The sequence below is a fragment of the Paracoccidioides brasiliensis genome (genome assembly GCF_000150735.1).
Source record: "Paracoccidioides brasiliensis Pb18 unplaced genomic scaffold supercont2.8, whole genome shotgun sequence".
NCBI lineage: Eukaryota > Fungi > Ascomycota > Eurotiomycetes > Onygenales > Ajellomycetaceae > Paracoccidioides > Paracoccidioides brasiliensis.
The window spans coordinates 1,139,516-1,165,134 of NW_011371365.1; the positions used below are offsets into that span (position 1 = coordinate 1,139,516).

Here is a 25,619-nt window from a genome sequence, read left to right on the forward strand (position 1 = left end):
AACACAGAGAACACAGAGCAGGATCAAAATCCGGGACTGTGGGATAATATGCTCCATCAGTCAGCTTCTAGATTATGAGTTGATTTAACAACACTCTGACTCTTACCCACTCTTCACCTCGCCGCCGCCGCATTCTCTCTCCTGCTTTATCTCACCTCCCTCTATCCTCTAGCTACCAAGTCCACCCTCAGCCTTACACATCCACGCAATTAACAAACACCATGGATCGTGACAGAAGGTTTGAAATCCTCCATCCCTAACCACCCATTAAACAATGTCCCAAATTTCTCGCCTTTACAAAACACCACTTCTCTGTCTCTGATTACAAACAAACACCAAACCAACCATTCTCCCTGTCCCCAGATACGACGAAAGCCGCCGATTCGGCGACTCCTACCGTCCCTTCCCGCGCGACGACAACCTCTACCCCCGCTCCCCAACCCCAAGAGCTCGCTCTCCGCCACCCCGACCAGCAGCAGACACCTGGGCACCCTCCGACCGCACCAGTGGGAGACCACGCAGCCGCTCCCCGCCAAGCTTCCGACGCCGCTCACGAAGCCCCCCGCCCTTTCGAGGACGAGATAGAGATAGAGATCGAGACAGAGACAGAGACAGAGATGCAGCGTCCAGTTATAACCCCAGAGCAAGAAGGTTGTCTCCAGTTCGCGATAATATGCGCCGCATCTCCCCGCAGAGATTACAGAGGCGCTCGCGCTCACCACCTCCGTCGCAGAGATATACACGGGAAAGAGAAAGAGAAAGAGAAAGAGAAAGAGAAAGAGAAAGGGAGCGGAGTCCGCCCGTTTTAAAACGGATGAGAGACCCCTCGCCGCTGAACAGTTACCACCCCCGCTCTCCGAAGCGGGAGCGCCTTTCCTCCCCCTTGCCTGCGACGAGAAGCAGGTATGAACGTCCTCGCTCCCCAGAATACCCCCGCTCCGCCCCACGCGCTCGTTCGCGCAGCATAGATCGAGATCGAAATCGAGACAGAGACATAGACAGAGACAGATGGGAGCAACGCCACGAGCCTCTCTCCACTGCTGGTGAGCGGTCATGGCGCCGCAGGTCTCCGTCACCCCGTACGCCGACGGGACATAACAACTTGGGCCCCGTGTCGGTGACTACGTCGAGACGGTCGTCGCCGCCGTTACATGTGGGGGTGGGGAATATGTCGTCGCGTGCGGGTACTGTGACTATGGCGCCGTCTCCGGCTAATTTACCAGCTAGGGTACAGATGCAGTCACAAAATGATGCTAGTTCTGCTGCACCCGCTTCTACAGGTGCTATGGCACCCTCTCCTTCCCAGGCAATTAGATCTCCGCCATCACGGGCTACTGAACCACCGCGCGCGCCATCGTCTAGCAGACCAGCTTCACCGCCGAGGGGGCCTAGTAGAGGTGGCCCATCACCTCGATTACCTGATAAACTACCCAGACCGAGTCCTGGAAATGGAAACGGAAACGGCAACAGCAATGGGAACAGGAATGGGAACGAAAGGGGTGAAGCCGCATGGCAAAATTCAAATTTGCAACAACAGCAACAACAGCAGTGGCCATCTCCGCCATCACCCGCGCCGCAGAATGGTACACAGCAGCCACTTCGAATCCCCAGCGCACCTCAACCCCTCACCAAGCCACAATCCACTACGCCACCGTTGGCACCTTCAACAGCCCCAGCCCCTGCACCTACACCTACACCTACACCTGCGTCTGCTCCTGCGCCAACACCACCAACAGGCCCTCAAGGCCGCGTGACGAATCTCGCGCTTCTTTCCGCGCCCACGCGACCAAGGGGTAGTGTCGGGGGTGGTCCGTCGCCGGCTAGTTCAGCCAGGGACAGAGACAGGGACCGGGACAGGGAAAAGGACAGGGACGGGCCCATATCCAGGTCTGGCTCCGGATCTGGATCCGGGACATCGAGACACACATCCCCGCCCATGGCAGCCCACTACAAAGCACCACCCACGGGCCCACGGGCAAGTTCGTCAAGCTATGACTCCCACCGGCCCCCGTTTCGGCATAGCAGTAGCTCTCACTCGCACTCTCATACCTTCACACCACACCCGCATACCTACCCGCACTCCCACTCCCACTCCCAATCCCACACCCACCCTCGTACCCCACACCAACCCCGCACAACAAACCACCTCTCCTCCCTCCCCCCGCTGATCCCGGGCGGCAAACTGCTTCCCCTGCCGCCGGCGCTGGATCCGAGTCGGGAAAAGAGGCTGGTGCAGTTGGAGATGGATCGGGAGAGGTTGCTGGAGCAGATTGAGGAGAAGCAGAGGGTTAAGAGGGCTGGGTTGAGAGAGTGGGAGAGGCTTAGGAGGGAAAGTGAGAATGGGGCGTTGAGGAGTGAGCTTGCTGAGGGGCATTTGGGGAGGATGGTTGGGGGGGAGGGGGGAGGGGGAAGGGCGTTTTAGTGGGGGTTGTGTGTGTTTCTGTGTTAGGGTGTGTGGGGTATTGGCAGGTGTATTGTGGGGACTGGTGGTTGTGCTGGTTATGTGGATGTTTGGAGGGTGGAATTGGTTATTATGTGCTTTCTTTTATTTTTTTTGTACTTTTATTTTATTTTATTTATTATTTCTTTCCCCTTATCCTGGAGCGTCTTTGAGCAAGCGATAGTTTTAAGGGCTATAGATTGTTCGAATGAACTAGGTTAATGATAGTAACACATCACACGCTGGCGACAACCAGACTACGGGACTTACTTGGGTAACATATGCGTATCTCTCTCATGTCCGGATGCCCACATGGACTCATAGCTATGTATACCCAGTCCTTCTACCATCTCCTCCTCATGTTCGAGTCAGGGGGTTGCTCAGTCACTACCGTCACGTGACTTGAACTGGTCCTCGAGCTCTCTCTCTCTTTCTCTGGCTGTTTCAGACTTCGTGTCAACAAGCAGCCAACAACCAGACAGCAACCAGAAACCAGACAACATACAGACAGCACCGCATACACCTTGGCTAATCTTCCTCGCACATCCAAGCCCCGTTTCATGGCTCTCTTCTTCCCTCCCGTATCACCACCAGAGACTGACAGGCAAGCCGCAGTCTCAATTGACACGCCGGAATCGAATTGAAATACATACCTAATCAATATAGAACAACCGCCAACTAGCGGTTAGACCCGATTTCCACAGCCCAAGATGAATATCTTCAGGTTGGCAGGTACGTTTTGCTTGTCCCGTAGCTTGATCGGAAGTGAGGGCTGGGGCAGTTTTGGCTTCGACTCTGGACCCGCTATCATCGGAGTCAAGATGTATAGGAGATGGGATGCAATTTGTGCAATGGGAAATGACGAGAGCAATGGCTAACTGACTTCCTCTTTACTATGTATAGCGGATTTCTCCCATCTGATGTCCATATTGATTCTCCTCCAGAAGATGAAGTCGTCAAGTGTACGCAGACCTCCCTTTTTTCATACAGGCAACAATCAAATTCTTTTCCATTATCTGCTATACCACCAACCACTACATATGCCACCGGCTAACAATTCCCTCTCTCCATCCAGAGCTGCTCAGGCCTTTCCTTTAAATCGCAAGCGCTATATTTCTTCGTCTACGTTACGCGGTACCTAGGTAAATGCTCCTCTATCCCCTCTCATCCAGCTCCAACTTTCCGCGTCAAGAAAACTCACTCCTTAAAACATCATAACAGACCTCTTCTGGACCTTCACCGACTCCGCCTATAACACCATCTTCAAACTCCTCTTCCTCTCCTCCTCCGCATACACAATATACCTCATGGTAAACGACTATAAACCCACCCACGACCCAAACATCGATACCTTCAAGGTGCAATACCTGCTCGGCGCATCGGCCGTTCTGGGAATACTCTTCCCACCCAGATATGAGTTCTCAGAGGTATATAAAGCCCCTCCCTATCCTCCACCTCCCTGCATACTTTGATTGTAACACCGCTGACATATTTTTCGCCCCCCTTTTAAAACGTGCTCCAGATCCTCTGGGCCTTCTCCATCTGGCTTGAATCCGTCGCCATCCTCCCGCAACTCTTTATGCTCCAGCGCACCGGCGAGGCGGACACGATAACGACTCACTACCTCTTCGCGCTGGGGATTTATCGCACGCTATACATACCGAACTGGATCTATCGGTATTTCGCAAATGGGTTCTTCGATCCTATCTCTGTGATTGCAGGTATTATTCAGACGATATTGTATTCGGATTTCTTTTGGATATATTATACCAAGTTAGCTTCTTCCCCCCCCCCTCTTTTTTTTTTTATTATTTTTTTTATTTGCGAGCTCCCCTTTTTTGGGGGGTATTTGAGCTCTGGCCCGTCTAGGTACCCAGTATTGAATGAGTTTGAACTAACCAATCATCCATTCTCGAATGTGACAGGGTTCTAAAGGGCAAGAAGTTCACGCTGCCTGTATGAATATGTGTGTGACGCACAACATCGTGGGAAGGATTTTTTTGCTCGCTCACTATGCAATTGATATAATTATCCGATATCCGATAATCGATATATATGCGTGGTACGTCATCTGTTGTATTGGGTATTAGCGGGAATTGAACTTATTATCATTCTGATTTTTTTTTTTTTGAGAAAAGTTGGGGGGTTGGGGAAATGGGAATGGTGATGAAGAAAGGGAGGACTCTTTCTTATCGTGGGAGAGCTTTTGAAGTTGGTGAAGTGAAATGTGGAGTAAAATGCGTGTGTATAGAGGGAGTGGGTGTTCTCATTTGTATGCTGTACTATCAAAATGGCTGATCTGGGCAGCCAATGTGGTGTCAAATTCTGGTTTATTTCGGATTCAGCTGTCTTTTTTCTTTTCTCTTCTTCTTTTCCCCTCCCCTTTTTTCTTGGGTGGTTTGGTTTGATGTTTCCTTGGTGGTGATAATTTATACGCCCTTCTTTTCCTCATTACTATGCCTATTTTTGTCCTTTTTCCTTCTCCTTAGCTCTTTTATCTTCATCTTCATCGTTTCATTTAGACTATGGAAGGTTCTCCCTTTTAAGTATACATTTTTATCTATATAAAATTTTAATGCCATGTCATGTCATGTCATGTCATTTGATGAGACGGGGTTTGTTTAGGTGGTGATGATCATGATGCTGACTTCATTTATATGAGAGGCAGGTTTTAGAAAGGGTTTATAAAAGCGGCTGGATAAAGATATAATGGGTTAGATATACGAATTATGTGTGTACAGACAGCTGCACTGCTTTGGCATGTTGCAATGTACGGAGGTGAAGAGGTTGATATTCTTCAGTCGTAACCACCAAGTCACTGGCTGACTAGTAAGAACCAACTCATTTGATCGTTACCAGATGCCATTTGCAATTTATATAAACTTGAGATAGAGAAAGGCAATAAATAGACAGAAAGATTATAAGAATAATTGCTTCATACATGAAAATGAAAATGAAAGGACAGATGAATCTAGAATCACACGAGTAAATAGAAGTTCTCAAGAAAATAAGAGGGAATTATTGATTTAAGAACAACTTCATCTCAGACTTGAAGAGTCCGTCGCCGTCCATGCCAGATATAAACTTCATATAAAGGAAAAGCAAAGATAAAAATGGAAAGGGAAAACTAAAAGAAAGAAAAAAACGCATGCCTTCGTATAAATAAATACGAAAAAGCCTTTAATCTCCCCTCTTTTTTTAGCTTTTTGAATTTTTCATTTACCCTGATTAACTAACTACCATAGTTAACAAATTCGATCATATCGTCAAATAAAAAAAGTCAAAAGCAAAACACAAAGAACATAGGGAAAAAATGAAATGAAAAGAAATGAGCATAATATAAAGAGTCCAACTGCCATATTCATATCCCATTGCCCCCATTATTTGATACTCATGCCCATTACCATTACCATCGCCATCCCATGCCAATCAGATGCCCAATGCCCAATGTCCAGTTGTCAATGTTCAATATTGTGATTCCCAATCCTAATATCAATTCACATATTCCCCAATGCCGACGTCGACGTTTGTATAAAAAGCTCAAACACTCTGCTTTTGCCACAAAGTCGATGAATATCCCAACCTTAAGCCCTCCTCCTTTTCACAGCTCACCCCTCCGAAACTACACCTTCCCCTCAACCGCCTCAATAATGCGACTCAGGAATCCCATGCCCCTCATCATACGAGGCATGATAATCCAAATGACTCGACGATGCCAAATGCATGCCTCCCCCGGATATCTCATCTATGGCACTGGACATCGATCTCGGCAACGTCGCTAGTCCCGTGGGCGCTAGAGGGTTGACGTGATGTTGGTACTGGCTGTGATGGAGATGGTGACCGTGGTCTTCGGGACTATGGCTGTGGCTGTGGCTGTGGCCGTGGCTCTGACCCCAACCCGAGCCCTGGACGTGGTGATGGGATGAGTACTTATTCCGCGATCGTTCCGCGGTGCTGGCGCTGGCACGACTGATTACGGAGTCCCGTCGGGAGCCGGGCGGGGAGCGAAGCTGAGGGTTTGGAAGGGTTTTTAGTTTTGGGGAGTTTTTGCGGGAGTTTGGAGGGGTGAGGCGGCAGCCGCCGCGGCGGACTTGGCAGGTTGGGCAAATTTTGACAAAGCGGGAGATTAGTTCTTTAGGGACCCTGTTGGGTTGGTTAGTTGGGACTTTTCCTAAGTTTGTTGCATATTTTCTTCTTTTTTTCTTTTTTCTCACGAGTTGGGTTACACATACCAGGAATATAACCTTCGAACCTGTGCTGAGGTTTTGTCTCGGCCGCCATGCTGGCATTGCTGATGTGCCTTTGTCAGAATTTTGAACAACTTCTCCCGAATTGCGACTGGTTTCCCTTCATGGCAGATCAACCGTTTTAACTAATAATCGATTAGAAAGATACCCCAACCCATACAATTGAGTCAAAGCGGCAAAGGGGGGGGGGGGGGGGGGGGGGCATACCTCATATGCTCTGTTATCGTTTTGCTCAAGCTTGAACATCTTCTTGACCCAGAAGCTACAACACACAATCAGTCAACGTTTCCAAGAACGTGCAAGTCTGACTATCTGATTATCGTCTTCCTCTTCATGGACAGAGATAATAAGAGTAGCAAGAACGGAAATTCTCTTACCGAAACTGGGCCGACTCTATTGCCGTATTTTTTGGGTCAATGAGCACCGTTCTGATGTTTCGTGCCCTACTTGAATGTATCAAGGCTTTATCCTGCTTTTTGACCGATAGGTCTTGGACGTAACTTCGAACAAAGAAACCCCATCAGCAATTTGACCTTTTGAAAATACAAAATAAGGATTGGAAAATCACCTGGCCACGAGCTGGTCGAACTCTCCAACGTCTGGAAACCCTTCCAGCGGCGGTAGCACTGGCTCAGAAACCATCAAGTTCTCGTTACATGACTCTTGCCTCTCAATCTCGACATCTCGCAGAGGGTCAGGAATGGTGAGGTATCTCTGGGATGGAGGATACCTTGACTGGGCAATATAATGAATCGGGTACTGGTACCCATGACTCGGCGGAGAATGCTGTTGCGTCTGAGCATACACTGATTGTGATGTTGCATAATGAGGGGGTAACTGGGAGCCCTCAGAAGAAACGGAAGAATGCTGGCTATACGGGGAGAGAAGATGAGTCTGGTAGGAATGCAGAGATGGCTGCGAGAGTCCATATTGACTGCTAGAACTGTAGGTATAGTCCTGCTCTTCACTAGTGGAATACTGATGGCTCATCGTGAATGAAACCGGCTGAATATATGGGTGATTGGTTGACTGTTTTTTTGTTGCTTTTTCCTTCCTGTAAACACACTATTGTCAGGAGGATTCTAAAATGTCCCAGTCACAATATTGGAGCCGCAGCAGGGCTGATCTTGACAGATAGTGATGACAGAAATCCTGGCACTCCTTGAGGCTGACGAACGAGGGCAAAGGAGAAAGGCGTGGGATCAACAGTTTGGAAGTTCAGAACAGGTTTCTTCGCTTTTTAAAAGGTTGGAGGATCCCTCAGCCTTACCGGGATATATTACAACCACCAATTCCAGTGGTTCTTTTGGAAAGATTGCAGATGGAGGAACAATATGTGCAGGCTCAGGACCAATGGATTAAAAACGAACAAGAAAGAAATAAAAGAGGAACTTGGCTCTCTTCTTATAGAAATTCAAGTCACAAGCGACTGAACTAATATCAGGATGTCAGGGGAAAAGGGAGGAAAGGAGGATTAATAACAAGTGAGAGCTTTCGCGGCTGTAATGAAGTCCGAGGTGCCTCAGGGGCAGAGAGCCAGCAAGACAAGACAGAACGAGGGAGTATTTATTTAAAGACAACAGAAGAACTTATTGGATACATCTAGAGCTCAACAACATGGAGGACAGTACAGGGAAGAGAAAATGAAACAAAAGGGGAAAGAAATGGAGCAATAATGGCGGACCAATGCCTGCGACGTACCACGAAACCACGAACTGATTTGCACCGTAGGGGGGCACAAGCAGATATCCAGTGAGGGGCAGCTATTTATTGGTACGTACAGTACGTTGACAGAAGCAGCAGACTGGCTAACTGGCTAAACCGTAGTTTTGGGGTGTCTCTCTGTGGCTGGTGGGAGGGTTGGTGTTCGTCAGGCCAGCCGTTGGAAGCATTGGCTTGGTCCCATCCGTGTTCTCCAAAGATTTTTATATATGTATTTGTGTATTGTGTTTGTTTTCCTCGAGGATTTTAAAATAAAAATAAAAACCAGCTGTTTCCACGGCGCTGGATCAGGCACGGGGTCCCAGAAAACAGGAAGCTCTTATGTGTCTTCTCGCTGAGTCCCAAAGCAGGGCGATATTGTCGTCTTCGGTCCCTGGGATTCTGCAGGACACATACTTCCGGCAGAGAAGCCCACACAAAATAAGCCGGGCAATGGGTGGGGCGGCGGGCTGAGGTGGGCTCGCAGTAACAAGTGTGAATCGATCATAGACATATGGCTTTATGCTTGGATGATGGGCTTGCGGGAGCCAGCCACGTTGAGATCTGCTCACCCAGGAATTTTTTCAGGCTGGCGCTCCGGCATTGCTCGACCCAATGGAGAGCAGAAGGCGGTTGGCGCTGTCAGTTGTCACCAAGTGTCTCAAATAATAATGCGCCAGGGTTTAGCGTTGCGGGCGGACGCTGACGGTCAGTCGCCGTTGTTGGCGGGCAGACGTGTGCCTCGATCTCTGAAACCAAGCAACCAGGAACGCCTTGGTTGGCCTGAGCCGTTTGTGCGTGGATGATGGGCCTGCTGTCGCTGCACACGATCTTCCTGGTGGGGGAGTTGGTGACAGTGGTGATTTAGCTAGAGCCGTCGAGGGGGGAGAGGGAGAAAAAGGGGGTTGATGTGATGTCGTTCTGCTCTGTCCACGCATTGATTGATCTGTCCGTGTAGAACTTGACTAACAACCCTAACCAGTTACATACTACAACATCATGATACATCTTCCTGTTCCATGAGAGCTGCACAATGAGCTACAGCCTAAAGATAGTTGTGTAATATCTGTTTTCATGTCATGTCCAAGGCTTTCTATTTGTCAAGAGGCCAATCCGTCTCTCTTGGAGTGTTGCCCCTTATTTGACTGGAGACATTACAACTACAGGTATATTCAGCAGAAGAAGCCTATAATCCATAGCCCGTAGCCCTTAGTCCATGGTCCTTGCACTTGCTGGCAGACAACTCGATCCAGCATGCAGACTTGACTTTGTGGGCATGCATATCGGATGCATCTATCCATCTGTCCAGAGACGTGGGACGCGGGAGGCTACAGATGAAGCAAGCTCTGTCTATCTATTTCTGTCCTTCGAGCTCTCGCTAACTGTGATCGGTGAAGCAGTCTGCGTAGGCGCCTTCTGCAGCCCTTCGACGAATTGACAGAAGAGCAGCCGATGAGGTGACATGATGCACTCCTGCTGGCAGCAACCCTCCGGCAAATCCCACTGATCGATCCTTGCTCCCCTTCCGACTTCATGCCGAGAGAGACCATGCCATGGCCTATTGACCCTCCCCATGCTTCCCCGACAAGGTTTGTGGAGGACTAGGATTGCCATCAGTCGTCACTCTTGTGTCCGTCAAAGCCTCAGCGGACATCCACATCAGAATATGCGTGTTATATAGCTTGCGTGGCTTGAAAGTATGTCTGGAGATTGAATTCAGGAAATTAATAATAATTATTATTCCTCCACATACACAGAGAATGACAAAACTCAGAAGCATGGAAAATGGCTTTTTTAGTATATTCTCTCTTTAAAAAAAAAAAAAAAAAAGTTATTAACATGCTACTTGCAGTATTAAATGCTGGAATAACTAACTAATGGGAAAAGTGGCTGGTTGGCTCTGCACCGAGAAGAAGACTTTAGGGAAATTCAGAGGTGTCCCCACTTACCTATGTATCCTTAATTTTTAACTTACAATAAGGTTCTTCTCCGAAGAAATGTGGGTAATAAAAATGCACCGCGATATGCGTGGGAGTGAACAGCGGTGTAGGTGTTCCGGAGCTTGAAGAAAGATACAAATGTGACAGAGACATTTTCGACATCATGCTGCATATACGAGACGAAGAAATGGGAATCATTCATTTCCTGCAGTTTCCGTTTACTTGGCGGCATGTAAATATATGTCGTGGAGGGCGGAACCCCTTTCCAAGGCTCTCTGCTCTCCGGGTAATTTAAAGCTGTTGATCAATTCTTTCTTTTTTTGAAAGCTCGTCCTGTCCAGAGAGAGGGATGATTCTCATCCGGGCATTGGCTGGGAGGAGGAGATTAGGCGCGGTCTCTGCATTGGAGCTGCCTGCGCAATATTCTTACAGGATATAAGCTCTGCTCCTCTCAAGAGCGATATCCATAGAGCGCTGTCCAAGTATTTTCTTTTTCGTTTGCTTCACTGATCAGACTGAAATCGATGTTTGTTGAAGAGGCTCGTTGGGCACTAAAAGTGACTTGAGATTTGCCTGCGTTTGCTGCGGCTGACAAGGTAACTACACCTTACTTTATTAGCGACTGTCCCCCCACTCACCTGGATGCTTTCTTTTTCCTCATCCTTTTTGCCTCCCTCTCTTTTGCTTATGCCCGCCCTTTTCGACTCGCCAGGGACGCTGTCCTGTAACGAACTTCCTTGAACTTGCATCGCATCCGTAATGGATGGGCGGTGTTGTCACTGCTGCTGTCGACTTGGCCGCAACACACTTGTTGAGAGCTGCTTGATTATGGCCTCCGCCTTCAACACTCACATACACACACACACACACACACACACACACACAGCATTTCGGTTATTAAAAGATAAAAATACCACGCTTGGCCTTCGTTTTTCCTCCACCGAGGCGAAAGAGTCGTAGCAGAGAGAGAGAGAGAGAGAGAGACATGACTGAGCTTCCATGGGAAGAGAGCGTGGCTCTACTGATGTGCAAGTGTACACCGACTGAATGGATTTGATTTGCTTTTTTCGCCCCCCACCCGCCTACCAAATCCAACCTGGGAAAGATATCATCGTCATCATCACCACCCTTGGAGCTGGCTCTGCATTGATATTGTCGTTCAGGCTGTAAGGACCTGCATGGCATATCGGGGCCTCATGCATGGACTGTAGCCGCCGAAGAGCCAGAACCTCTTGACACTAGGCCCATAATGACAAAGGTCTTCTTCTTCCCAGGGCCAATCACCACTACTGTGGCTTGCCGGTTCGCAATCTTTCGTTGGTTCCTGATATCGCAGGCATCGGTCATTGTCTTGCTGCCGTCAATGCGTTTTTCTAACCAAGCAGCAGGCAGCACAGGCGTGGACACCAAGCACGGCGATAATTGAACCTGAGTGGCTGGGAAAGCTCAAAGTTGACACAGAGTTGGAGACATCCTCTGCTGACAGACTCCCCCCCCTTTGTTTCATTTTATTTATTTTCTTTTATTGCATCCAGTAGTCAAGTGATTGGATATTTCTGACATCCGTCCACTTTGATAAGGGGGAAATTATAGGAGATTGAATAAACATCAATCAATCGACTTGAAGACTACAAGGGAAGCCAGCAAAGTAAGAACCAAAAAACACCCTGCGTCTCCGATAACTACCTGATATAAATAGCTCTCTGGGTGTGTTTGGGTTCCATTTTGCTCCGGATTTTATTTTCCAAATGACTCTCTACCCTGGTCGGTCCATACACAACTGCGGGGGCAGTCGTGGGGACCTTTTTTCTAGCAATGACCGATTATACACTGATTAACCAATCTATCGGCTTATCATTCCTGCTGTTTTCATTAATTGCTTGCTCTGAATTCTCTATTACGTACCGACCAGACCACGAGAACAATAAGTTTCTATTTTGGGACACCTGACGTTTGTTCAAAACCGTGGCAGTTTGTGTGTTTCGACCATTTATGCAACACAATCGTACCTGTATCTTCGGCTTTAAAAAAGCAAAAGGTACGCTGCAGGTCCTGTTAGAAGGTTCCAAGCTCCAGAGACTCGGTATCTCTGTGGAACATATCCAGCAGCACCATACAACCCGCGCTCTCCTGTGCAGCATCGTGCAAATCTAAACCCTAATCTGGCTCCTTCAAATTTTTGCGGCGTTTGGGAGGATGCTCTGCACGGGCAATCTCAGCTATTCCTAAGGGATTCCTGCAATTCGGCCTTCTTGTCACCGGTTGGGAGGGAGTGCTTATAAATGAACTACCTCTGGCTATTGGTTCTCAGCCATCGTTCAATCCCGTAGGACTTGGCAATGATGATGAGCAAGCATTCCATTGACGAATTGAACCTCAACCATCCGAGAAGTCCGTCTCAGCATATATTCACGTCCGCAACATCATTCCTCTTTCCAGGGAAACCACCCACACTTCAATTAGTCAGAGTTTACATCTGATAAAATTCACCTGGGTTGTTAGAGCTTTCTTAACAAAAAACCTTATAGAAGTTAGTCTCTATGCTACTAGTACTATTACTCGAGATTTTTTTTTTAACGGCTTTATAAACTAGACCGATGAGCTGATCGGCTTCATTGTTCGGGTGGACTTTATGTGCAGATGGTGTCTTGGCTGCCGTCGCTTGCATGTTGCTATACCATACATCCCCAGTCGTGTTTTACCCAGGCCAGATGACGACCTGCGCCATCATGCCTCGCAGTCAGTCAACGTTCACTGAAGTGTGACAAGGAGCTACACTGGGAGTTTTGACAAAGGTATCATTGAACAAATGTATTTCGTGGGTGCCTTTCTGGTATCAAGCTTCCTTTTGAGAAGCGCTTGAAATCTATCTGGGCTGTGTTTGTGGCCACTGCGAATAACCTCTCTATGAATTACCAGCACTGGATGAGATCAGCGAACTTGTATCACGAAAAGGAAAGCTGATTTCTCTATACATTTTGTCGCACCTCCGGGAAGACAGGGCGCAAATAAATATTGAATTACTAACCCTATTACGAGGGCCTCCTGATATAATCCGAGGCCCAAGGATAGTAGATGATTCGATACCTAGAGGGCTAATGGAACGTATAGGGAAGATTTACCATAGTCGCCACTGAAAACAAGTCATCTACAAGCCTTCACATCCAGGCTGGAACTCGACGTGGGTCAGATTTCGATACGGCTGGATGTTGTGCAACACGATCAGCAGGCGTCAATGCGTCATTCATTGTGTAATACGCAATTTAGTTTAACCTATCCAAGCAAGGAATCATTCTCGAAAATCAGATCTTCAATTTTCTGAATCTAGGATCCTTGAACTTCAAGCTTGCACTACTCTTATATACGGCATGGTTTCTCGGATTTATTCAATAAGGTCTCCGTCGTGTAGGGAAATGCAACAACAATACCAATAACCATCTGACGAAACACAGTACGGTCACAAATCAGTCATTTCCCTTCTCCATTCCCAGCTTCCCTTTGACCCAAGTCATCCGACGAAGGAAGTGAGAGGATCTCTAGCTCTTCCGAAGCAGTATGATTCCTTCGTTTAGACTGGGCTGTCTCACGATGTCCCCCTCTCCAACGGTATTGGGATTCGTCGTACGGTGACCCGCGGGTTGCATATGGGGGCGCTGCTCAATTTCAATTCAAGCTCAACGCCATTGTCCAATGGCAGAAGGGAAAGCGCATTTTCGTTCCCATGGATGCCAATCTTTGGATTACCATAGTCAAGCCACTATTTGTTCAAGTGCGTCTCCCTAGTTTCTCCCTCCTCTCTATTTCTTCCCCTAGGTTTCTACCTATGCTTCACACACGGGGAGATCACGGGGTGAATTAGGTCTGTCCATGGGGCGAGCTGGGCTTCCTCAGCAGCAGGGGGAAATGTTGGGGGGAAACCCAATAATAGCTCCGTCGGTTAGATTTACTGTGTTGGTTCGGTTCACATCTACCACTTGATCGAAGGGGCAGTCTCGTCCCCACGGAACTGAGTAGGTCTAGATTTTAAAAGTTCAACTTGATGTTGCAGTTATTTTGGCAACACTGATATACTCCATTCAAAGGATTCTGGCTCCAGCTCACCAGGCAGCCAGCCAGCAACGAAATCGGCGCCAATATTCAGCCCTCCTCGCCGCTTCCCATAGAGGAAGGCTTGGGAGCAGGCCGTAGCTGACGGTCTCGTGCTGCTCCTTTCTTCCTCTCTCTCATTTCGGCGTTGCTGTGAGAGTGCACAGTTTGATACTGATATTGAAGGACCAAATTACTATCAAATAGCATCCCCACCCACATCTTCCTTGTGAAACCAACTAGCTGAAGAGCCATTCTGGCAGTGATAAGACTTTGGAAATTAGATCCGGATCTACTCGCATGTGATCGCAATGCTACCCTCCGCTCCGAGCGAGTAGTAGTCCAATATACAGAAACGGACTGATAAAGGTGGAGTGGCTAAGCAGCTGTGTTAGTCCGTTGTGAGATTTCCATGCCTTCTCTCAGTTTTCTGTGGGAGGAAGCTATGCTTTTATAGATGCATTTTCTATGTAAGTAGGTAGCCTTGTTGCATAGGAAAAACGTGTGTGTATACCCAAGTTAGTCCCCCTGTCATTTCTGCATATTCGTGTAGTTGTACTGTAACCATCTATATACTCAGAGAATGAGAAAGGAATCTTCTTGGCTCTGCCTTTTTGTACCCCTGTGCCTGGGGTTGTTTCTTGACAGTAACTACTACTGTATATCGCGCAACCTCGTACAAAACTGTCTTCCATGTAATATTGACATCGAGTGGGATCCGTTGGCGGATATCCAAAGAGGAGGAAACCAGAACAAATAATAAATAAAAATAAATAAATAATAATTTTTAAAAATCGTAGCTCTTTTTAAAAACTCATAGGAATGTGTTAAATGCTAACTCATCGAAGCACATAAGCTTGAGGAATGAATCACTAAAACACGCAAAGAGATAGAATAAGCAACACAGATAAAAAGAAAATCCCTTCCCAAATGCCCGAGAACTGACTGTGTGCATCACATAGAGCATGCATACCTTGGCTTGCAGTAGCTGGTCCGACAGAGAATGTGGGCCACTCTCCCCTCCCCACCCCCAGAGAAATGATAGCACCGGCCTGTCCTCTGAAAATTGCAGGCCTTAAATGCGCCAGCACAGCCTCCATTGTGACCAAGCCTGGAACCGCTCCCATCTTCATTATCTCAGCTTCCCTCTGAAAATATTCTCTCAACTCCACTCTGGATTGTGCCGATTCGTTTTGCCGGAGATGGATATGAGATTGTTTTGAGAGAAACAGGGAGCAAAGGGGAGGGAAAGCTTGAGGATTCAAGTTGGAAATGGGGACGAGTTTTTGGTTAATTGCCAGGACACGCGCCCGATTTCGTTTTCCGGGGAGCCTGTGCCGAAACGTTCGCCTGCCCCTCGACGTGTTTGCTTGCACGAGATTAATAGAAGATGAACGAATTGTACACTCACATATATGTAGCGTGCATGCATCCTTCCTATCCATACGACCGTCAGTAATAATAGTAGAGAATCTCAGAGTCGAACGTGGAAGAAGGGGACAAGTGACGAAAAGTTAAGAGTTCAGCATCCCGGCCACTTGCCCCCACGGAACCATAAAATACACACTTTATATGTATATATATGCCATGCCGTCGATGCCCCGTATACATATATCCGACCACACCACTTCCCCCCTTCTCAACTAACAGCCGGCCAGCTGTCGGCCATATACCAACCTGCCTCCGTGCCACCAATATGAAGAAAAGGAACAGACGGACGCCGGATACTGTCCCATGCTTTCGTCGAGTCGGCCTTTGCTTTTGGGGGGAGGTCCTCTGTAGATGTCAGTGTAATAGCCACACCTACCCCCAACCTTCATCAGTTGCATTTGAATAGCCTGTGCTAGCTCAGAGGGGGGGGGGGTGGGATTTGGTAAATGCAAACGCCTAGCTAGGTATTTAGAGATCCATGTCTGATTTTGTTTCCTGAGTCATGGAGTAGTTGTCACATCGGGAATTGGAAGACAGCCCAGCATGCGTCCAGCGAGCGCGTTGAGATACACACAGCACCAACCACAGTCCATACGCCATGCACAATAATGGAGATGGATAACTCGCTACTAGCAAACGTAAAAGGGGGAGGGGGAATGAGAAGTAGCCGAGATGTATAGAACATACATCTGAAGGCTCTGTTGGAATAAACCCAGGCCAGAAGTGGAAAAAGGATATTGTAATAAGCGAATCGGATACGTAGTTAAAAGGGCTACTAGATACAACACAGAATACACGCATTGAAGTAATGAAGTAAAGGGGGTGGAAAGCTATAATAATGACAGATAGCGAACAGCGATAACAATAGCAATGATAAATTCAAAAGTAAAAGCAAAAGCAGCGCAGGAAAAAGATGTCAACAAACCAACAAGCAAAACAATATACGATGATGATGACAATGCAAAATTCATTAGGGGATTATATGCGCGTGGTGGATGCATGGGTGAATAACATGAAATAGATAATATACAATTATCAAAAACAGGGTACAACTTTTCTTGTTTTTTGTGCTTGGAGTTTTGAGTTGGGTGGATGGGGCGTAGATCATCAAGTCGTCAAGGGTATACGCTATGATGTGATATGTAAATCAATCATCATGTTATACCCTGGAAAAAATCGTGGCGGCATGTTCGTCGTTAAAATGTCCATCGTAACCAAAGGCGGAAGGAAAACGAGGGAGTCAAGGGAATAAGATAAATACACACACAGAGGATCCCACAGTTGAAAATGAAGCCGTGCTACTATAGAGATATAGCTGGCTAGAGCCATTCTTCTCTCGGAGGGTTTTCAGGGGGCTGGGGCTATTAACAGAAGGGAAAAAAGGGGGAAGAAGAAAAGGGGAAAGGGGGGAAAGGAGGTAAACGCCGTTCGTTCAACGTCTATCAACAATATCTGCAGACTAATATCCGCAAACGAGGACAAAAAAGGGAATAACAAAATGTTATTAGAAGGGGGATTATTCCAAGAAAGAAAAGAAGGAAAAGAAAAAAGAAAATCAACATACACACAATCACCCACTCCCAACCTGATGTTGTTGCTGCTGCCCACCACCACCACCAACCGCAGTCTCAGCCCTCACCAAATCGCGAATCGCCCATCTCCACCCCTCACCCACCCCCGCCCTCTCGGCACAAACCCACTTCCCAACCTTCCGCCTCCATTTCTCCTCCTCCGCCCTCTGCCTCCTAATAAACTCAGGCCCTACATCAAACTCCTCCGTAATCGGCCACTCATCTGAAGACTCCCCGCCACTCCCGCCGCTCTTATCCTCTACCCCTACACTCCCAATTCCAATTGCACCCAGCAGCGCCTCCTGAGCACCCGCGGCAGTATTACTCGGTTTGGATTTAGTTTTAAGTTTATCCTCCAAATCATCCAGGCCGTGAAGCAATTCTTCCTCGTCAGGCGCAAGGGTGAGGTTGCCCTTGCAGGATTGGGTGGCAGAGGCGTTGACTTTTAGCCAGCACATGCGGTGGGGGTCAAAGGCCATGCCGCCGACGACTTGGACGCCAGTGGAGTTTATGTTTGTGATTAGGGCGGGGGAGGGTTTGGGGGATTTGGGTTTTGTTTTGTGGTTTTGTTTGTGAGCGTGGGTGTGACTACGGGTGGGGGAGGGGAAGGGGGAGGGTTCGAAGTCTAGAGTTGCATTTTCGTTGCCTTCCCATTTGTAGGTTGTCGGGTTGTAGCGCATGCCCTTGACAGCTAGAACATCATGGTGCGTAAGCTTTATGCGAAATTATACGGACAGCAGCGAAGGTTATATGACGCTATAAAAAATAGAGATGTAGACTGCGGATAAGCAACTTACATTTCGCCTCCTGCACCCCCGTACCCAACGGCTTTATAAGATGCGGCTTGATATCCCCAGACCCCCTCATCCGCCTATTCCTAACTACTCCAAACGATGGTGGCTGTCGCATAGCTGTCGTAGCCGTGGTCGCCGTTACCGATCCCGCCGCCGCCGCTGGAGACTTCAAATTCGTACTAAACAGACCTAATGTCGTAACGTCCCGACTCTGCGCCGCAGCAAACCCCAACGACGCAATCCTCTGCTCCCGCGCATTCCTCGACGCATTCGTATCACGCGCAAACCTAGGCATAAACTCCTGCTTGGAAGGACTCGTGTGAGGCCTGGGGACAGGATTGTTATTCTGCACCATAGGCATAAGCGGGGGCACGATGTTTGACTGGCTGAGTCTGGAGCGCACTGAGCGCGGCGCGCCGTAGCGGATGGGGTGTTTGACGAATTTGCTCTCGTGGGAGGCGGAGGTGGGGAGGTCATCGAAGATGTCCAGCTCGGAGCCGTCGCCGAAGTTTCGGCGGCGGTTGGGTTTTGTGATTGTTTGCTTTACGGTTGCGGGGAGGGTGTCGGCGGGGGCGAGGTTGAAGTGGAATGTGTTGCGGCCAGGGGCCTCGGGGCGGTCTTGGTTTGAATTTGAGAGGCGGGATGTAGCGCGGGGGTGTGAGAAGGGGTCGCTCGAGCTGTCGGAGTCAGTACGTCGGTAGTGACGTGGGGTTTTAACGTTTACATGGTGAGACTGATTTTGTGAGGCTCCGGGTGGGAGGAAGGGGATGGGGGGTCGACGACCGGCGGGAAATCGAGGTTCAGCGGTTGGTGTTTTCGGGCGAGATGAGGTCAGGGGTCTAATGGCCCCATCTTGGCGGGATGGGGTCCGTGGAATCGGAGGTGCTATTCCGGTTTGATGGACGTTGCGTAACGCTGGCACGGATCGTTTCGCCTTCAGCAGCTGTGAAGTGGTAGTCGTCGGTACACCTCGTATAGTATCATCAACCGACTTCCTATTTCCAGGAGATCTACGACTTGGAGTCTTCGGAGTCATTGAAGGTGGAGATATGGTTGATGGACTGGAGATATTCGAGAGAGACGAATGAGCGCTGTGACCACTCAAACGTGAGTGAGGCCTTCGATATTTGGGAAGTGGCGCGCCGCTCTCTGAGACGGGCTCAAGCTGTGTAGAATGAGGACGCTCATGGCAAGATAATCTAGGAATACGAGTAGTCGAGGGTGCTGGGGGCTTATTTGTGAAAGTTATGCTGGTCGCGGTGCGTCTTGCGGGGCTTATTGGCCTGGTAGTTTTGCATATAATATTGCGGTTTAAGGTCAGTTTGCCCGAGTCAAAAACCTCACCGTCCCCAATTTCGATTCCTGAAAAGAAGTCATCGTTTGGCGGAGGCGCCAGATTTGGACTCTGCTGCTTTGGTACAGAAGTTGGAGGTGAATGTGACAACTGAGATTGCTGTCTTTTCTTGATAGCCTGGTCAAGGTCTAGCGGCCCATCCGGTAAAAGTAAGCCATCAAGGCCGTCATCGCTTCCAACTGTCAGGCAACTAGAAGGGCTTGGGCTCATTGCTGAGACGGTGGAACTACGATTAGAAAATCCTTCCCTTTTCGTCCCACCAAAACGCACTCCAATACTTCCCTCCGCCCATTCAGTATCGAAGTCATCAAGCGAGGGTTCTGGGGATTTGACCCTATCCTTTCTTACTGACAGTTTCAGAGTTTCGCAATTAGTGGGAAACTCCAGATCAGCCTCAAAATTGTCATCCTCTTCACTTGGTTTCTTTGCAAATTTGGCGAGAACAATCTGCTGCGACCGTGATTTCGCGATTTTGATAGTGGGAACATCATGGAAGGAACTGTCATCATTCGTACCACGAAATTGTTCCAAGTTGGTAACGTTGGATGACGATATTCGTTGCGGGTAAGGACTTGCGGTATCAGAAATAAATGGATCCGGATCTGGGAATTTAGAGGGGCTAGACTCAGGAAATGAGCCAAGAAGTAGTAGCGAATCTGGAAATGCTTCTTTGCGATTCAGCTTCAGCTCAAGATCCCCTTCCGTGCCGGGAAAATCAAGGTCTTCTGACCAATCATCTCCAATAACCCTTTTAATCTTCCTGCCCCCAAGTCGTTTGATTGTCCCGCCAAGCAAAGCCGAACGGGGAACATTGGCAGGAAGTGGAATTCCAGCGCTCTTCGCTGACGCGATAGCATCCTTCATCGCACCCTCGTCATTGTCATGCAACAGGAGCTGCCAGTTCTCCTCATCGCCTCCATTGGAGTCCAGATCCGACCTGCAGGAACGGCGAGAGGAGAAGGAGTCACGATGGCCGGATTGCCGGAAGGAAGATGACCCTGCCACAGAGGTGCCGGCTGAAACGGTACGAAACTGGATGTCATCGTTACATTGCAGATCTTCGTCGTCATCCCAGCATTCAATGGATTCTTCTGCTTCTCGAGTTTGGCGCAGCCTCAGTGGAGAAGAGGATGTCTCCATTGCTGCTGTGCTGAGCTGAGTTGGTACCTTTTTCCCAGCTTGGCTGGCTACCCTTCCTTCCGTAGCTTCCAAGTAGCCTTCTGTATTCAGGACCTGTCCGGATTGTCTAATCTATATAACTTTTTTTTCCTTTATCTTATCTTAGAAAAGAGTTTGGGTGACGCTTCTCGCTTTCGATGGTGAACTCTGATGACGTTGGACCTTGACAACAGACAGAGGCGAGGGAGGAGGAGAAAGTCATTCCGCATTTTGGAATCTTCATCTGTTTGCAAATGAGATTTCCCGGGGGGGGGGGGGGGGGGGTGGTGTAAATCTGAGGGTTGGCCGGAGCTGAAACAAGCTTGCAAACAATGGTAGGTTTGATGAGCAAACAAATTTTTAAAATAAGATGGATCTTGAGAATGCTATATGCGTAAATTTTGCACTGCTCCGTTCTTCTCGAATGTGTTGTAACATGCGATTGTCGAATATTCTCAATTTCTCGATCTGGCTCTACCCATAGAGATAGAGAGAGAGAGAGAGTGGAAAGGTAAGTGCCCAGCAAGGAAAGCTTTATAGAGATAAATAGGTTATACAGGGGCCTGGCGCAGATTGTGCTTTTTGCGGGAACACGGCCTGAGACTGAGACAGGAGCTGAACTGGGATAATTGGGCAATGGAAGAAGACAGCTGGATATAGATGAGATCGAAATAGTTGCGAGGCGGACGTTGAGGAGAGGAGGGTGGATGGTTGCAGGTGTAGGTGTAGGAAGGGTCCGCCAGCAGTTCACCTGCAGTTCACCAGCAGGATACCGAGATGTATACTCGCCGTATGCTCTCCGTGTATATGGTGAGGTAGTGTCGATGTCTTGTTTACCCTTGCTCTCTCCTCTCCTCTTCCACTCTGCGGTTGTCGTCGTCGTCGTTTTGGCTGATCCAGTGAGGTTGGGGCCAAGCCCGGAGTTGAACGCGCTCAGGCGCCAGGCCCGATGCGGTGTGCTAAGCGAAGCGCTGGCGCGTGGCAGCAACGCGTCTCCCCGGTAGCCGAGCCAGCTGTCACGTGGCTGTGGCGCATACAGTTATCCGTTGTTGTAATGACGATACCATTACATATTATGGGGTAATTAGTTACATCACTTGCTGTTGCTGCTGCCTTCAACAACAACAACAACAACAAGCCGAAGCTATCGAACATATTTGACCATTGGGCATTTGGACATGGAATATTCGATGCTGGTTATGTTATTGCATTTGTAGACCTCACACCTTTATGAAATATTGGTAATCCAACAAAAATGCCCAAAGAAAACCTACTGCGCATCAAGCGCAGCGACAGTCCCGGCGATTACATCTTGGTTCACGTTACTAGGCCAGGAACTGAGGACCTCGATCTAAAGCTCGTCGCCACAGAAGGGGAAGCCCCGTACAGAGCCTCAGGTCTGTATGCAATATATCCATCCCCTAGGAAATTGTAATATCCACCAGCTAATGCCATCGCTGCAGTAAAATCCGTGCAAGTAAACAAACTACGTGCCAAAAATTACCACGGCGGAGATGATGAGTGGACGGGCATTCTTGCGTATGCGCTTGGGCAGAGACAGTCAACCTCAGTGCCCGAGGAGCATAAGGCCGGATTGAAGGTCGTGGCGGCTGTGAAGCAGGACGAGGATGATGAGAGCAGGAATGAGATTGTTATTACGCTGATGAAGAGGATTGATACAATTACGGTATATATAAAAAAAAAACTATATATATCCCCGTCTCTCCTCCATCTTCTATATCCTTTTGATTTTCAGAACACTTTCTAACAACCCACCCTCCATCCCCTTCAGCAAAGACTAGGAACAATAGCCCTCAAACAAGATGACGATCAAGCCATCCAGCTTTTCGACTGGACCGGCATCGCCATATCCCGAGCAGAAGGCCTCGAGAACCAGCTCCTCTCTCTAACGGCCAAATACACCGCCGCAGAGAGTATCATTAGCAAACTCAACGCACAGCTGCAGGAGCTAATCAAGGAGAAAGCGCAGCATGATGATCAGCTCATCGCCAAGTTCTCTCAGTTGCTCAATGAGAAGAAACTGAAGATTAGGAATCAGCAGCGGCTGTTGGCGATGGCAAGGATTGATGGGGATAAAGGTGCAGTTCATATTCTTCTGAAATTATTTTGCAAGTTTTGGACATGTTCGTTAAATGTCCACCCTGCTAATCCTCCATATGCACCCACCATAGAATCCAGTGTTAGACAACGCCATCCCAAACGCAAAGCGCCTGAACTGTCCATCTCATCTGAAAGCGAGGATGGCTTTGATACCATGGACGTAGATCAGGGTGGAAACCCAGCAACCAACAAATCCACCACCACCACCAACAGCAATAACAACAACAATAATAATACAAATGACACCTCCGCCGTTAACCCCGACGCCGAAGACGACCTCTCGTCCACCTCAGAGCGCCAAGATACCCCTGACCCCCTCGAAGACGAGGATGAGGAAACTGCCACAGAAGATGAAATGGATCCGCCACAATCACCTCCAGCACCAGCAGCGCCGGCAGCCACAGCTGTGAGTGACGGCAGGAAGCGAGGCGCGTGTGCATCGTCGAAGCAGCCCGTGGCATCATCACCGACGACGAGGACGGCTAGAGAGCCGATGACTAGCCCACCCCCACGTCGGGAGTTGCCGTTTGTGAGGAGGATGGGGCGTGGGAAGGCGCCTATGCCTTTCCCGGATGAGGATGAAGATGAGGATGATGAACTGTGATGTGATGGGCTATGCAGGTGGTGTAGCCACCCTTTAGCATTTCCCGCTTCCCATGTCTATTAGTGAATTTTCCAGGATTTAGGATGTATGCACTGAACCGAGGTTTGAGAGGACCTGGGCGAGGGAAAATGTAATGTGGATTCGTGGTTCTGGGGTGTGTTAGTGAGACTATCTACATCTACATTGCATCCATTGATGGTGCGCGGGACATGAACAGTGCGTTGAGTTTTCGGCAACTGCATGCATGAACTGTCCATGCCTCCGCCTCCGACGCATGGCTGTTAATTTTCCTTTTTCTTATTGATACGTGTTATTGGATGAAGAGGGAGGTATGGATATTATACCAGAAATGGATAATAGCATTCCCCCCAGGGAAGTTCACTTGTTCAGTGTCTTGATATGAGAAGATACTATCTTTAAAATCGTGGTTTTGTTGGGAGGAAATGATGATTACAGGTTATCCTCAACTCTCCCTCCCCTTCTCTGGGAGAAAACTACAATATATAATCCATTCCATTTCTCCTCCGCTCTCACTGCTTGTTTCGAAATCCATTTCACCTCTGTACTCCATTTGGAATACAACCTCCAATCCTTCAAGGCTACACACGTTCCCCACTTCCCTCCCCCGCAATCCCCGCAATGCCCAGATACAGATAGATAAATAGCACACGCAGCGTAAAGGAGAAAAGAGCTTACTCCCACTCCCAACCCACCAGCAAAACAAATGCGCACATAAAACCTCATCTCCTCCCCCCCCACCCGCCCCCAGCCTCACTCCTTTAACCAAGACCTACAACGTCCGGACCGCCCAAATCAATTTCAGACTTCATTTCCTTCTCTTAACAAAAGGCTTTTATATATGATTTTTCACCCTCCATACAATCCCCGTACAAACAACCTTCTCTCCACCCGGTCCTCTGCAAATCCTACCATCCATCCCCTCAATCTCAATCTCAATCACAGTCGCCTCATAGCATACACCAGATGCCTACGAACATCCCTCAACGTGTTGGTATGCTATGATTATGTTATCTGTGAAGTTGCATCCACGCGCGAGTGGAACAGGTAAGGGGTATATGATATAAATGTTCCTTGTTCTTTTCAGGGGCTAATAGTCAAGGCCTACCGTTTACGAAACAGTATATCTGCCACATAATTATCCGTAGAGGTATATTGTAATATTACTGACATTGCTTGATGTCGGTTCTAACTTGCCCGTCACCATCTACCCCTTTATCTATCTATTTAGGAATTTATCTAGATACGTCCATTCCACTCAACCAACTACTAACCACACAAACAAACGTCCACCCCTTTTGCTAACTTTTCTTCGAAATGTCTAGTTACGCTAAGCTTCCCTTCCATCCCCATATTGTTTGGGAAATGTTGTTTCCGGGTTTCCTGCTCCGCTTGCCGCTTTCTCTGACCCCCTCTTTCTTTAATCCATCATGGATGAATGGACCACTCATGAAGAGGCTTCTGCACCTTTTCCTTTTGAATATACAAGTACATGTTATATCACATGTACCACACTTCTTCTACAAATTAGAACAGCGAGGGAAACGGCTCAGGCACAAAGGACCAGGAAAGAAGAGAGAAGGAGAAAGACACAGACGAAAACCTTGAGTGACGCAAAAACGAGGAACTATATCACTGACATGAAAAGTCACAAAATGTAGAACAGAACGGAAAAGAGAAGAAGAGAGTGAGAAAAGAGACAGAGAAATGCTAACTAGAAGGGTCATTTTTAATGTTGAGAAAAAAGGAAAGAAACGTAAATACAAGAATTAAAAGAAAAAAGAAAAAAAGATATTAAGCGGGCTATTTTAAGCGCTTGATGCACCGCTCATACGTTCCTGTTCCTCCACCGCACTTCCGATCATGAAGTTGGTATCTGGATTTCCCGTCCTCTTGGCCGCGGAGCAGCGTGCCATCGTCGGAGAGCTATAATTTCAAAATTAGCACCGTAATACACACTCACAAATTAAAAAGGGGAAAAGGCGACCGCAGAAATCTCTCTCAACATACCTCCTCGAAATAACATCCGTAAAATAAAAATCCTCCACAACCCTCCTGAACCCCTCCCCACTCTTCCCACTTCTCACCTCCCCGCTCTTCCCATCCCTATTCCCATTAACAAGCTGCACTCTCCCCAACGTCCCCACCATCCCC

The 25,619-nt window shown here is 48.2% G+C and overlaps 8 protein-coding genes across 8 annotated transcripts in view; 4 read left to right on the forward strand and 4 right to left on the reverse strand.

Annotated features, from left to right (window-relative positions):
* Window positions 1-221: 221 nt before the first annotated feature.
* Window positions 222-2,422, forward strand: PADG_12146 (uncharacterized protein; the record flags this gene model as incomplete). Its single annotated transcript, XM_010763699.1, has 2 exons — window positions 222-238; window positions 364-2,422. The coding sequence occupies 2 exons, from the start codon at window positions 222-224 to the stop codon at window positions 2,420-2,422; spliced, it is 2,076 nt and encodes a 691-aa protein (XP_010762001.1).
* Window positions 2,423-3,335: 913 nt separating this feature from the next.
* On the forward strand, window positions 3,336-4,402 carry PADG_12147 (uncharacterized protein; the record flags this gene model as incomplete). The annotated part of the gene is made up of 4 exons (XM_010763700.1): window positions 3,336-3,402; window positions 3,662-3,867; window positions 3,963-4,213; window positions 4,366-4,402. The coding sequence occupies 4 exons, from the start codon at window positions 3,336-3,338 to the stop codon at window positions 4,400-4,402; spliced, it is 561 nt and encodes a 186-aa protein (XP_010762002.1).
* Window positions 4,403-6,084: 1,682 nt separating this feature from the next.
* PADG_06530 (uncharacterized protein) lies at window positions 6,085-7,677 on the reverse strand (the record flags this gene model as incomplete). Its single annotated transcript, XM_010763487.1, has 5 exons — window positions 6,085-6,583; window positions 6,667-6,812; window positions 6,895-6,949; window positions 7,065-7,187; window positions 7,256-7,677. 5 exons carry the CDS (start codon window positions 7,675-7,677, stop codon window positions 6,085-6,087), a joined length of 1,245 nt encoding a protein of 414 aa, XP_010761789.1.
* A 685-nt stretch (window positions 7,678-8,362) lies between these two features.
* Window positions 8,363-9,194, forward strand: PADG_06531 (uncharacterized protein; the record flags this gene model as incomplete). The annotated part of the gene is made up of 3 exons (XM_010763488.1): window positions 8,363-8,414; window positions 8,515-8,552; window positions 8,760-9,194. The coding sequence occupies 3 exons, from the start codon at window positions 8,363-8,365 to the stop codon at window positions 9,192-9,194; spliced, it is 525 nt and encodes a 174-aa protein (XP_010761790.1).
* Window positions 9,195-14,465: 5,271 nt separating this feature from the next.
* On the reverse strand, window positions 14,466-14,669 carry PADG_06534 (uncharacterized protein; the record flags this gene model as incomplete). The annotated part of the gene is made up of 1 exon (XM_010763489.1): window positions 14,466-14,669. One exon carries the CDS (start codon window positions 14,667-14,669, stop codon window positions 14,466-14,468), a length of 204 nt encoding a protein of 67 aa, XP_010761791.1.
* Window positions 14,670-17,415: 2,746 nt separating this feature from the next.
* Window positions 17,416-20,704, reverse strand: PADG_06536 (uncharacterized protein; the record flags this gene model as incomplete). The annotated part of the gene is made up of 2 exons (XM_010763614.1): window positions 17,416-18,107; window positions 18,214-20,704. 2 exons carry the CDS (start codon window positions 20,702-20,704, stop codon window positions 17,416-17,418), a joined length of 3,183 nt encoding a protein of 1,060 aa, XP_010761916.1.
* Window positions 20,705-21,977: 1,273 nt separating this feature from the next.
* PADG_06538 (uncharacterized protein) lies at window positions 21,978-23,447 on the forward strand (the record flags this gene model as incomplete). Its single annotated transcript, XM_010763490.1, has 3 exons — window positions 21,978-22,119; window positions 22,186-22,409; window positions 22,515-23,447. The coding sequence occupies 3 exons, from the start codon at window positions 21,978-21,980 to the stop codon at window positions 23,445-23,447; spliced, it is 1,299 nt and encodes a 432-aa protein (XP_010761792.1).
* Window positions 23,448-25,268: 1,821 nt separating this feature from the next.
* Window positions 25,269-25,619, reverse strand: part of PADG_12148 (NADH-ubiquinone oxidoreductase 78 kDa subunit, mitochondrial) — a gene marked incomplete at both ends in the record, with an annotated part of 2,894 nt that continues 2,543 nt past the window's right edge. The window contains 2 exons of the mRNA XM_010763701.1: window positions 25,269-25,391; window positions 25,476-25,571. Of these exons, the coding sequence (XP_010762003.1) occupies window positions 25,269-25,391; window positions 25,476-25,571 (219 nt within the window). The remainder of the gene's footprint in view (window positions 25,392-25,475; window positions 25,572-25,619) is intronic.